Source organism: Nymphaea colorata, chromosome 4 (assembly GCF_008831285.2).
Source record: "Nymphaea colorata isolate Beijing-Zhang1983 chromosome 4, ASM883128v2, whole genome shotgun sequence".
NCBI classification, from domain to species: Eukaryota; Viridiplantae; Streptophyta; class Magnoliopsida; order Nymphaeales; family Nymphaeaceae; genus Nymphaea; species Nymphaea colorata.
The window spans coordinates 772995-786307 of record NC_045141.1 but is presented as its reverse complement, the minus strand read 5'-3'; the positions used below and the strand labels follow the sequence as shown (position 1 = coordinate 786307).

Genomic DNA, 13313 nt, shown 5'->3' with positions numbered 1-13313 from the left:
AATTTTTTATAAACCTGTGACTAACTTTGGTTTAATTGGATATACTGATAGTGATTGGGCAGGTTCTGTTGATGATCGAAAAAGTACAAGTGGTTTTGTATTTGGATTTGGTTCAAGTGCTGTGTCGTGGTGCTCAAAGAAACAAAGTTCAACAGCCTTATCCTCTTCAGAAGCTGAGTATATTGCTGCTACTGCTGCTGCATGTCAAGCAATATGGATGAGACGTATTTTAGAAGATCTTCAATTGAAGCAAGAGAATCCAACTCAGTTATACTGTGATAACAAATCTACTATTTCCATGGCAAAAAATCCATCATTTCACGGAAGGACTAAACATATAGAGTTACGTTATCACTTTATTAGAGACGTGATTGAGAAAGAAGAAATTGAGTTGAAGCAATGTTTCACAAAAGAGCAAGTTGCGGATGGTTTTACAAAAGCACTACCACAATCAAAGTTTTTCAATTTTCGAGAAGCGATTGGAGTACAAGATTTTTCACATTAAGGGGGAGAAATGTTAGTTAATGTGAACGTGTGAGCAACATGTGGAAGTGGAGAGAATTGTTCGTTAATGTGAAAGTGTGAGAAATATGTGGAAGTGGAGATCGTGTGAACATGTGGTGGTTTTTTTTAGTTTCTTTTCTTTAGCCATAAAAATAGGAATTAGTGGTTATGTGTCCACAAAATGGGGCTGCTTTTTGGTAAGTGGCATTAGTGGGTAGTTTTTTTACTTTTGTTCTATAAATACTAGTTTCATGCGTGTAATCCAATGTGTGAAAAAGAATGAAAGTGTTGAGGTCTTTTCAAGTTTTATTTTAACGTGCCCTTTTGTAGTGTTGTTTGGTGTGGGAGTTAGAAACACTTCCTTCAAGATCACACATGAAAAAAGCACACCATGTATATGTGTATTGTATAGTCTATGCAGAGAAACCAAATATGATCAGGCCTATTAATTTACAACCACATTGGCATCGTGAGCAGATATGTAGACGTCAAGGCAAAAGTGGAGACAGTGATCAGAGTCACAGATGTTGCGCTTGAGAGGTTCGCCTTGTCTGCATTGATATCAGATTCTTGCAGTTAGAGAGAGAGAGAGAGAGAGAGAGAGAGGAGAGAGAGAGACTAGCCTGACGTAGTGTTGGATGCACCGCTTGAAGGAGGGCTTGGATTTGATGGAGGGGATGAATTCAACAGAGGAGATGGGCTTAGGCTTGAATTTGATGGAGGTGCTGGAGGAGATGGGGTTGTTGTGCTGTTATAAAAGATCTGTGTATCAAACCTCACACGGCAACTTCCAATGGCAATTTCACAGCCGTGTGCATTGTCGCAAGTCGATGGGATTTGGGAGATGGTGCTGATCAAACACTGACTGCAATCAGCGAGGCTAGTGCCCCTGGTACACTGCACCAGCCCGTATATCGTCTTTTGATTGGTAGACGGGATGTTGCCCGTAGCAAACAAGAACTTTGAATTAGGCTCTGTTGTCACCTGGGAAATCAGATTCTTCATCAGGCTCCCCAAGTTCTGGTTGAAGGCTTTAGGTTCTTCCACTTTGTCAGCAGTCCAATACCAAGAACCAGAATCCTCAACATTGAGGCGAGCAAAGAAGTTGGTGTTGGAGTAGCAGAGCTGGCAATTTTCATACCATATGATGGCATCGATTGCGCTGGGGCTGTATGTGCCGACGACTGCTTCGGTGGAATTGTGGATGCAAGCCTTGCAGTCTTCCTGATCAACGTCGCCCCTGCACTGAGCCAGCCCATACACTCTTTCCGATCCTTTGCCCTTGGTAATGTTGGCAAAACCACTGGGAGGGGCATCCTTTGTTAAGATGTTGAAGACCCGGGGCATCCTTTGTTAAGATGTTGCTTTCAAACTTACTTCCGCACGTGTAATGGGCAGTGACATTGCAGCGGCTATTAATATAGTCGTTGCTGCTCATTCCATGGTCGACATGGATGGAAAGGAGGAGGAGGAGTGGAAAGCCAACCCTCAGCAACATTGGCACAATTACAGAGTAAACCATCTCCATTGACGAATAAGGAGGCATAGTTCTAACAATGAAGGATGAAAAGTCAAGGAAGGTAAAGCCACAATCAAATGACGCAACATGACATGCACCTCTTCTTTGAGGAAAATTAGAACCACTGCACATTAAGGACGTCAATATCCCTAAATTGAATTGGTCAACCAAAAAATAAATTAGTCCATCATTCCCTTTCCGACTTTTCTACTACATTTCAGGTTTTCTGAACCTGTAATTGAAATTTAAGGTTTGTGCCAACTCCACCGATTGTAAAGAATGGTCTAGTTAGCACATGCAATCTTTTCCCTTTAGAATTATGTGACGCTGCAGTGAGAGTGGCAAGACCACAAGTTAAATTAGTAGAAAATGGGTTACTTGACAAAGTTATAGATGTCACTCAAGTGTTTGACAAGGCAAATTTGTTACTTTCCCTACTACCTAGATATGTCAACAATAGGAAGAAAAAGGTTGCATGCCAATAAAATAAATAATTAGAAATCAAACCATCAAATGGAAATCTGACGTAGGACATGAATATATCAAAACATAAAAACCTCTAGCAAAATCAGCCATTTTAAAATTTTTAAAATCTGGTGGAAAAGCAGATTGGTAAAACTATTAAAATTCTCCATAGTGATGGTGGCATGGGCATGGTATTCTACTTTGGATTTCCTGCCTCTATACTCATCAACAAAATGGAATAGTGGAGCGGAAACAACGCCATTTTGCTGAAAGTAGTCTTTGTATGATGGTTCATGCTTGTCTCGGTGGTGGTTATTGGAATTATGCTTTTTGGCATGCTATTTACATCGTTAATCGCCTCCCTAGTGAAAACATTAACTCTGAATCTCCCTTTGAGTTGCCTTTTAAAAAGCATCCCTCCATGGATTTTCTTGCAGCACATGCTACGCTTATTTAGTTCCTTATAATCAACACAAATGTGCTCCTAAGACATGTGCATGTGTTTATCTTGGAGTTGGGGCTAATTACAAGGTAGTTCTTTGTTATGATCCGGTCACTAAGAAGCTCTGTATTTGTAGGCATGTCCAATTTGATGAAGGGACCCCACGTCATACTCCCATTACAAGTGACCAAGTTGCTACAAGGTTGAAGAGTCACTCATACAGTAATGCCTTTCAAGACTGCTCGACCACTCTCGAAAGCCAGAGGGAGAAGGGTGTTGATGGCCATGGTGATGGTAACAATTTCTCTTCAGTTTATTTGCCTAATTTACTTCTGGTACAAAATGTTCAATCTGAACTTGCTGACAACTTACAAGATGTGTCATTTTCTCCAAATTCTAATGGTGGCAATGAAACGTCAACCATCCCTATTGTTCCTAGTGTTCCTCAGATGATGCACCCTGCACCCTATAGTTACTAGATCAACGACTTAAAGTCTAGGTCATGTCACCTCTTTAATGTCACCGTAATGAACTTGGTGAGTGATGATGAATGTGAGCCATCTGAACTCTCTCAAGTTGTCTCCAAATTCCAATCCAAAGTGGAAAAATGCTATGAGAGAAGAATATGATGTCTTGATCAAACACAATACTTGGGAGCTTGCACTTGCATAACTGTCGAGCAATATTGTTGGATGTTGATGGTGGTTTTTAAAGTTAAAAGGAATGCAGATGGGACTATTGCGAGATACAAAGCTCACTTGGCCGTTAAAGGGTACAGCCAACAACAAGGAGTAGACTACTTTGAGACCTATGGCCCTGTGATTAAACCCACGGCTATTTGTGTCATGGGCCGACTCCTTCGGACCATGCGGTGCGGCAAACTCTCACCAGTAATGCGCAAGCCTTCGCCTCCTTCAAGTGGGCGCAGATCACTTGAACACTTCTTGAAAATAGAAGACACAAAATACACAAAGAGTGTGGAAAGAAAACTCGCAATATATTTAATTAAACAGTTGAGTACATCACGAGGGAAAGCAAGTAAGCTTTTACACTTTACTTACAAAGGATGGCCGAAGCCGCTTACAGAATTCCCATGCCGACCATCCGAAAGAAGGAATCCCAATCTTACACTTGGGGCCGTTTTGGGAGGGTGCTCCGACACAGGTGAACATACAAGCTTACACTTGGGGCCGTTTTGGGAGGGTGCCCCCGTTCAAATCAAGCACCATCTTCGGTGCTAGCAGCTTTGTGGTAGACTCTGACTTCTTTCAGATGGCTTCGTTTCAGGTGGAAGGCATACTCCATGTTGGCTTGTCTTCGTCTACCCACCTAACCAATTATCGCTTTGGTTCGCCAAGGTAGTTGACTTTGTGTCAAAGGATCTGGTCTAAATGTCGATCAGTGGCCCTCTTGGTCAAAAGAGCTCGTTGCAAAATTGGTTTTCACTGTGGCTGGCTGCTCTCCGGGTCTTCAGCGTCGACATAAAAGTGCTTGAGATTGCAGACGTGAAACACTGGATGCGCCTTGAAGTCTAGCAGGAGATCTAACTTGTACACCAGCTTCCCCATCCTCTTGACCATAGTAAATGGCCCTTCATACTTTCTGATCTGTGCTCGGTGTCGCCCACAGAGGATGCCCGCCCGATCTACGTAAAGCTTCACCAGGACTTGGTCGCCCGCTCGAAATTCCATCGACCCTCGTCTTCGATCTGTAAGTTTCTTCAATTCTATAGGGGCATGGCCCACTTTATGCCGAGGTGGCCGCCATCTAGCGAGCTTCGCAAGCGTTTAGACACTTCCCTGGTTGCCACCAAGTCCATCCCATCGCCCTGCTTCGGGCCTTTGTTCAATTGAAGTGCAGATATCATCGCGACCTTGCCCTTGTCCTTCCTCAGTATTACCGCTGGCACCATGCAAGGAGACTTGTCATTCATAATGCTGACACTACGCAAATGCGGCATCGGGACCATCTTCGCTGCACTAAGGAGCTCCATGTCGAGAATGATCTGGTAATCATCCATCGGAACCACGGAGAAGTTTGCTTTCTCTGACCAACTCTCAATCTTGACAACCACATCCCTCGCCACTCCATGGATGGGTTTTGCCTCTGAGTTGACTGCCTTCTTGCGCAATTCTCCCCTCTTAAGGGTGAGGCCCAATCTCCTCGCCTCCACAACTGAGACGAAATTATGTGTGGCACCCGTATCTGTCATAGCATCGTAGGCTTACCATTCACTAGAATCTTAATGTACATGAGTTTCCTGGAAGGTGTCGTTGTCACCTTGGCTTTCTCTTCACGTTTCAGTGAGTTGAGAAGCTGAAGTGCACCAATCCTCGATTCTTCCCCTTCTTCAGTCTCACCTTTGGTGGCCCTCGCGGCTGTTTGGTAGGTCTCACCCGTTTTGGGCAAACACGCGTATAGTGCCTTCCTCCACAGACCCAACAAGTCACTTCTCATGGTGGCCCATTGTAGTCCTTGCGAACGAAAGGTTTTCTCTCGGCTGGTTTTTGGGACGACGATTCACTTCTATGGTCTCGTCCTTCCTCCCTCTTACCGTCATGGTCAGACTTCTTCGTAGACTTGAAGGTATCTGTGTAGCTTCTGCATTAGGTGTCGGCCAAGCGGTCGGCTGCCACATATGCCTGCTCTAAAGTCTCAGGATTCGATCTCTCCACGTCGGCTTGGCCCCAAGATTGGAGCCCTATGATGAACCAGTGAAGTTTTATCTTTTTCTGGCATCATAGGCACGTCCAGCATGACCTTTTGATGCCCTGATGTAATCTCTCAAGGCACCTGTCTGCTTTAGGTTCGCAACCAACCGATAAGCATGTCTTTCAGCATCTACGGGCATGAAGTATCCCTTCAACTGCTTGCGGAAGTCGTCGAAGGTACGAATCGTGCAGTCCCCGTTCTCAATGTCTAACATTTTTCGCCTTCACCAAGCCACAGCATCTCCTTCTAACAACATTATTGCAGTCTTCATCTTCAAGTCCTCCTCTACTACGTTCTGTAAGTCTAGGTAGTATTCAACTTGAAACAGAAAGTTGTCGATCGCCCTGGCATCTCAGATACCACTGTACTTCACTAGATGTTGAACGTCGATCCTATTGGTCCTCTCTTGACTACTACTGGCTGAATTAGTATGTAGCAGTCTCTGGTTTGAAGCCTGAACTCCAGCGACTTTGTCCTGCAGGGTCTTTACCAAGTCAGAGAGTTATCGGTTCATAGCCACTGACTCGGCCATCTGTTCCCGCATCACCTTCATCTCCTCCTTGAATCCCTCAAAGGTCTTGGCAGCAATGCCGAGGACTTCCTCATGTGTGGCCACATCTACGACCAACCGGTTCACCCTCTCCTCTAGGTCTCCTTGGTCATGGGTCGGGCTCGCCTCCTCTGGGCGGGCCGGCTCCTTGCCTTTGAAACCTCGCATATTGTATTCTGATGCCATGGCATCCTCCTCAATAGCAGCAAGCCGGCGTGACGCTCTACACCGACTCTCCGATCGCTTCCCCAGATTAAGCAGAATCTGGGCTCTGATACCAGTTGTCACGGGCCGACTCCTTCAGACCATGCGGTGCGACAAACTCTTGCCAGTAAGCCGCAAGCCTTCGTCTTGTTCAAGTGAGCGCAGATCACTTGAACGCTTCTTAAAAATAGAAGACACAAAATACACAAAGAGTGTGGAAAGAAAACTCGCAATATATTCACTTAAACAGTTGAGTACATCACAAGGGAAAGCAAGTAAGCTTTTACACTTTACTTACAATGGATGGCCGAAGCCGCTTACAGAATTCCCATGCCGACCATCCAAAACAAAGAATCCCAATCTTACACTTGGGGCCGTTTTGGGAGGGTGCTCCGACACATGTGAACCTACATGCTTACACCAAGACTCAACATAAACAAAGCAAATACAACAAAAGCAAAGGACGACTATACAGTCACGACACAAGGGAACAATTTGAATGGTTTTATTTATTGCAGTTAGTAAAGGATGAGATATACACCAGCTTAATAAGTATTGTTTTTCTTCATGAACAATTACTTGAAGATGTCTACGTGCAATAACTTCTAGTTTTTGAAGATAGAAGGTAACCCTATCACATTTGCAAACTCAAAAAAAACTTTATATGGCTTAAAATAAAAAGTAAACAACAGACAAAGTTGAGATCATACTAGTGTATGTGATGCAACGTGGTAGAGGTTTCCCTAAATCATCATATTTAAAAAACATCAAATACAATTTACAAGACTAACAAAGTGGTAACTGTAAAAAATGTGGAAAGGCTAAGATTGGGAATATGAGTACATCCACAATATATTTCTTTTCATGGACAGTGAAATGGAAGAAAGCTTAGCAGAAGAATGTATGGGCATCGTAAACAACAAATTAGAGCTGTGCATTTTCCAATCATTGTTCACCATGTGGCGTCAAATGGTGCAAGCATTCTGCTGTGTATTTTCCATCACCGGGAACAGATAAATATTTATACTTTAAAAAACATAACTTCTTTAATTGCTATATCAATATGTAATAACTCTCAAATTAGGCCATCATGCTATCAACTACAGAACATGACAGGAAGTACAAATTAATACCGTTAGACATTATTGTACTTAATAACAATGAGTAATTGATATTATTGTATAATGGTATATGACTAATTTTCAACTGAGATTATACTATGTTATTTGACAAACAAAATCTACAACTAGCTTACCTCGTGTTAGAAACTACAAAGTCAAAGTGATTACAATTAAGAAAAGAGAATTCAGCTTTGACATTACAATCACATGCCATCCATTTATTAGTTAAAGCGATTACAGTTAATTAAGAAAATTCAACTTCTTCATATAAGCTGGATTTTCTTAGATTAGCAACAACACTGCGATCCTCTCTCTCTCTTTCATTGCAAAGTACCCATACAAAATTGAATAAGAGTTTTCCTTTCAGCTGGTGTTTCTATACAAGAAATAAAGTCATCAGCTCACGCCATGCCTATGATTCCATATTCAACTACCTTGTTTGGGCTGAAATACTTTGAGTGCCTTATATCCTCCTCAATCTTCTCTCCAGATTACTTATATGTCATGCATAAAGTGTGACCTTTTAAAAAAACTTCAAGGTTTTTGGTAAGTATTTCTACAGTCTCCTATATGAAAAGTAAAACTAGATTATGTGATTAAAATTTGAACCTTAGTGTAGGCTCATAACATGAAGCAGGTTCACTAGATTACGACTTTGACCACAAAAGTAGTTAATTTTTTAGAGTTTTTCACTCAATAGTTAAAAAGTTTTCCCCCACTTAGTGAAAATAGATCAAGTACTAAAAAAAATCCACTATAAGTATTCAAAAATTAGATAGAAGAGGAGGGATATAAGGAAGTGGTTCTGCACTACTATATAATACATAACTAACACAGAACAGAAGAAAGGGAAAACTAATATGACAAAAGGGTTTTATACATCTTCAACTATTATATGTCCATTATCAAATAAAGAAGTCAGTTTTCTTACCAATTCATCCTTCACATTTTAAATTTGTTTCCAGGAAACAATATCAGTACCTTGATCTTAAAACCTTGCAATAGGTTGACAGAGATGAGCCACTACAAGTTCATGTTTCACAATCAACAGAAAGTTGCATGTGAGGCATGTACATCAATGGAACTAGAGAGCTCACAAGAGAAAGGACCATAACTAGATTACCCACTTTATCATGTATTAAAAAAGAATCCACATACAAATAGCAAAAACCTTGTTCTCAACATTCATGTAATTCATGAAAAAGAGAGAAACTTGAAAGGCACATGCAATTTTAATTCCATTTTTAATTTTTCTTTTATATTTATCGACTCTATATTGTATTGCAATAAAATATTCAAAAGAAATTAGTGTTGCTAGGCTCAATGCCTCTTGAATCTTCTCAACTCTTTCAAGAGAGTCGGTGATAACTCTTCAAATAACTCTTTCAATACAAACCATGTTCAAGAATTCATATCCCCAATAGATTCAAACTCCGCTTTTACTTAAGGTGATTCATTCAATTAAAAAAAATTTATCTATTTGATAATTGATTTAAGCATGTAGACATAAGAAACCAACAAATTCTTATACCTTCCATTATCTTCAAGTTGATTTATCATTGCCCTGTAGTAATCATCATGTTTCTTCCACAACACTGTTCTGTAAGGGTCCTTTGGAGCTGTAGATGTAGAATCTTATGTGATGATGTTTGCTTCCATTTGATAGTGGAAATAATGTGTCACAAATGGCTGTGTAATGTCATCTGAGATCTTCATCTCCCATATCTCTTGTCGCCATTTTCTATTTCCCTGTTGGCATTTAATTCCTCAAGCTTCCTGAGACCCATGGAGTTCATCGTTATATTAGTCTTTGGTCGGGAGGTTATTAGGGATGTCAATGAATCAGATTCAGATAAAATACCAGATCAAGTTTTTTTAAATAAATGAGATATGAAAAAAAGAGAAATTTGATATCCAAATAAAAAATCAGGTTGGATTCGGTATTAAAAATCGGCATCCTATTAAAATTCAGATTCAGACTTAGCATCAAATAGATACCCAATCAGATACCCGAAAAAAAAAGATAATGGATATCTAAACCCAAATTTATAGATCTGGATCTAAATAATATATTTTATTCTACATTATTGTAAATTTATAAATCTGAATCCAAATTTGAATCCCCAATTTTAATTAATATCATCTGAATCTGAAACCAATGTGAACTTGGTCGAGCACTTGACAAGGTTTAGGCCACCTCCAGATCCACTGCAAGTGACATTTTGTTCATAAGCCTTCCTAATTTTATAGCTGCATTTTTTCATCAAGACCCACGACATCTGGTTACATCTATGGTGCATAGCCTTTAAGAAAATGACAAGTGCCCCCCAACCCACTTGTACTAGCTCCTTAGCCCACTTTTTGGGTACTTGGCATCCATGGGAGCCTGTGCACAAGCCTGGGCATATAACCAGCTTTGAACATCCACTCATGTCATCGACACTAGACTAAACACTTGAGAGAGAGAGAGATAGAGAGCTTCTCAGTGATGGAAACGTGGATGGGGAGCACATGAAGAAGGGGTAGAGAGTTTATTTCCTCTCTTAAGTGTAAAGTGTGTCGCAGGCCACGTCATGAGCTAGTTGTTGCCAACTCCACCATCATCAACATTGTCATCCTCTTCTAAAGAGATTTACTAGAGAACGTATGATTTAGCAATTTCCTACTCTCAAGAGGGTATGAAGCTCAAACGGAAGAATGTTAAGGCCTTCTGCCTCTTGGGATCTGTTACAAAAATGAAAACTAATTCTTAAAGCTGTGTTATTAACTTTGTTTTCTTTACACCTATTTTAAAGGTGTAAAATTTGAATCGTGGTGTTCTTTGTCATGCATATCGAATTCTCTAGAAGGTTTAAGGCATGATTCTGTTGTAATAGAAAATATTATTTCATGCCTGTATTTGATTTTGTACAAAAAAAAGTATAAATATTGGAAAGGAAAAAGAGCACGATGCCAAATATCGTGGGTGAAGATGAGCCAGCCGAATCTAGTGGGAGAAGATGAGCCAGCCAAATGTCATTGAAACGAAAAACTGTGGTGGCTTAAGCTAGTGACTTTCTTAATCGTGTGCACTGTTTCTGGCTTCCAGCGGTTCAGGTAGCATTGCCAGCCTTCCACGATCCTCCAGAAGTCATCCCAGAATAGTTCGAGCAAGCATCGATCCAATCTCTACGATTGGAGGATTCCCTGCATTCTGTAGAGTTGTTCTTCGGTGAACCTGCCCCTTTCACTACTGTTCGTGATTCCAACCACCTTTTCCCATCAAACTTCATGGACAGAATCCCCAAAGGAAGGCGAACCTAACAAGCCAAGCTCGATCATTGAGGTAGGCTCTCACAGATGGAATCCTTGAATTTGTGGCTGCCCCTCTCTTGGTTTCAAGTTTTTTGGTGCCCTCTATTTCTTCACTCGCCGCCACCGGTGCCGACCCCCATTGGACCCCAAAAGGCTCAAACAGCATCGTCAGGCCGTGGTGACTCCTGCTAGACCGGTGACGTGATCAGAGCCAGCCAGAATATCCAGATTTCCATCATCTTCCCTGTGGCATTTTTTTTTCTCCTATGCATGGGAAGTCGGGTATTGAGTCTTGAGCATTAAGGAGCAGTGATGGCCGACAAAGGAAAGAACAATGAGTCGGGAAATATCAATGGCCATGAAAATGCCCAAGTGATAGTTGATCTCTTCTATTTGCATCATTCGGATAATTTTAGAAGTGGGTTAGTATCTCAACCACTTATCGGTGATAACTATGCAATCTGGAGTAGAGTCATGATCGTGGCTCTATCAGCCAAAGGAAAGTTAGGATTCGTTGATGGGACTATCAAAGAGCCTAAAGAGGATGAACATAATTGTATGTTGTGGGTACCATGTAACAATCTGCCTCTAGCATGGATTCTTAATTCAATTAATAAGGAGATTCATGCTAGCATCGCTTATGCTACCTCAGATCAAGTAATATGGGAGGAGTTAAAAAGAAAGATATAATCAGAGTCTTGCACCAAGAGTCTTTCAGCCACATAGTTTAATACATCGATTACAACAAGAGTCCATGTCTGCTACTACATATTATACAAAACATATTATATAAAAACCAAAGTGCTTTGGGAAGAATTAAATTACTACAATCCTGTGTCTGTGTTCGTGTGAGGGCATAAAAATTTATTCGGATCAAATCCAAAGAGAACGTGTAATTTAGTTCTTTTAAGGGACTGAACGACTCATATGATGCTACTAGACTTCAGATTTTATTGCCTGATCCCTTATCCACAGTAAACAAATTATATGCTCTAGTCTTGCAGGAGGAACAGCAGTGTGAAGCAAGATTCACACCATCAGCCTCTCACACCACCTTGGCAATATCACACAATCATATTCCCTAAGCAGCATCACTTGAACAAAGTTTCAAGTTTCAATGCAGTAAAGAAGGACGTCAAAGACAACCAATTTGTAGCTATTGTCATAACATAGGTCATGTGGAAGATAAATGTTTCAAGTTGAATGGCTATCCTCGAGGACATCGATTCCATGATCCCAACTTTCGGCAACCACTAGCTGCACCTACCATTCACAATCAAAGGCCGGTGGACCTCCATGCAAGAGATGGTACTAGTTTCTGTGGCAGCAACGGTCCAAGGAAGTTGTACCTTCATTCACTATGGATGACTATCATAAACTCTTATCACTTGTTAGAACTTCGTCTGCCTCTAACAATTTCGCATGTAATCTATCTTCATATAGTGTCTCCCATCTTTCTTGGATTATTGATTCTGGAGCAAGTCGGTGCATTTGTGCCGATAGCTCTCTACTTCAAAAACCAACCAATTGCCGAGTACCTATAAACTTACCTAATGGACATACAACAACTATCCATCAAACTAGTGATGTTAAACTACCACCATTCACTCTCAAAAATTCCTTGTATATTTTCTCTTTCAAAGTGAACCTACTCTCTCTGAGTCAATTGAGCAAGGCACTATACTTTTCCGTAACTTTCTTCCCTACTCATTGTGTCTTGAAGTACCTGAATGGGGGGTTTCTATTGCTCTCTTATTTTGGCTCCCTCGACCAATGGTAACTTGACATTCAATGCAATGAAAGGCACAAGGTACCCTCTTTCTAACTTTACTTCACTTTCTTGTTTCTCTCCTAAAAACCTTTGAAGTGGCAGTTGGACATAGGGAGTGGCGAGACACAATGAACTTAGAAATTAGTGCACTAAAGGAAATAACACTTGGACAATGACCACTTTGCCACAAGGAGTTAAGCCCATCGGTTGCAAGTGAGTTTACAAAATCAAGTTCTGATCAGATGGTACTGTTAAGCGAAACAAGGCACGCCTGGTCGCCAAAGGTTATTCCCAATAGGAAGGACTGTACTACAATGAGACATTTGTACCAACCGCAAAAATGGTAATTGTTCGAACTTTACTTTCAGTCGCAGTGTAAAATGATTGGTTATTATACCAAATGGATGTGAAGAATGTCTTTCTTCATGGCGATTTGCTTGAAGAAGTACATATGCAACTTCCACCAAGATATGACCGTAAGGGGGAGAATCGGGTATGTAAATTACATAAATCCCTCTGCGGTCTCAAACAGTCTCCTCGAAATTGGTTTCACAAATTGTCGTTGGCACTGGTGGAGTTTGGATTCAGTCAATTAAATGCCGAACACACATTATTCACTTACAAACAAGGCCAATTTTTTTTTGTTTTTCTTGTTTATGTGGACGACCTTATTATTATGGGCAACACCAAGGAGCTGATTGACAGATTTAAGCAATTTTTATGTCAGAAAT

At 40.9% G+C, this 13313-nt stretch overlaps 1 protein-coding gene across 1 annotated transcript; it reads right to left on the bottom strand.

Annotated features, from left to right (window-relative positions):
* Nucleotides 1-1122: 1122 nt before the first annotated feature.
* Nucleotides 1123-1851, bottom strand: LOC116252553 (cysteine-rich repeat secretory protein 38-like). The gene has a single exon (XM_031626899.1). It carries the CDS (start codon nt 1849-1851, stop codon nt 1123-1125), a length of 729 nt encoding a protein of 242 aa, XP_031482759.1.
* Between the last annotated feature and the right edge of the window lie 11462 nt (nt 1852-13313).

Coding starts and splice junctions, on each gene's coding strand:
- LOC116252553 (XM_031626899.1), bottom strand. CDS start 1,851: ATGCCCCGGGTCTTCAACATCTTAACAAAGGATGCCCCTCCCAGTGGT.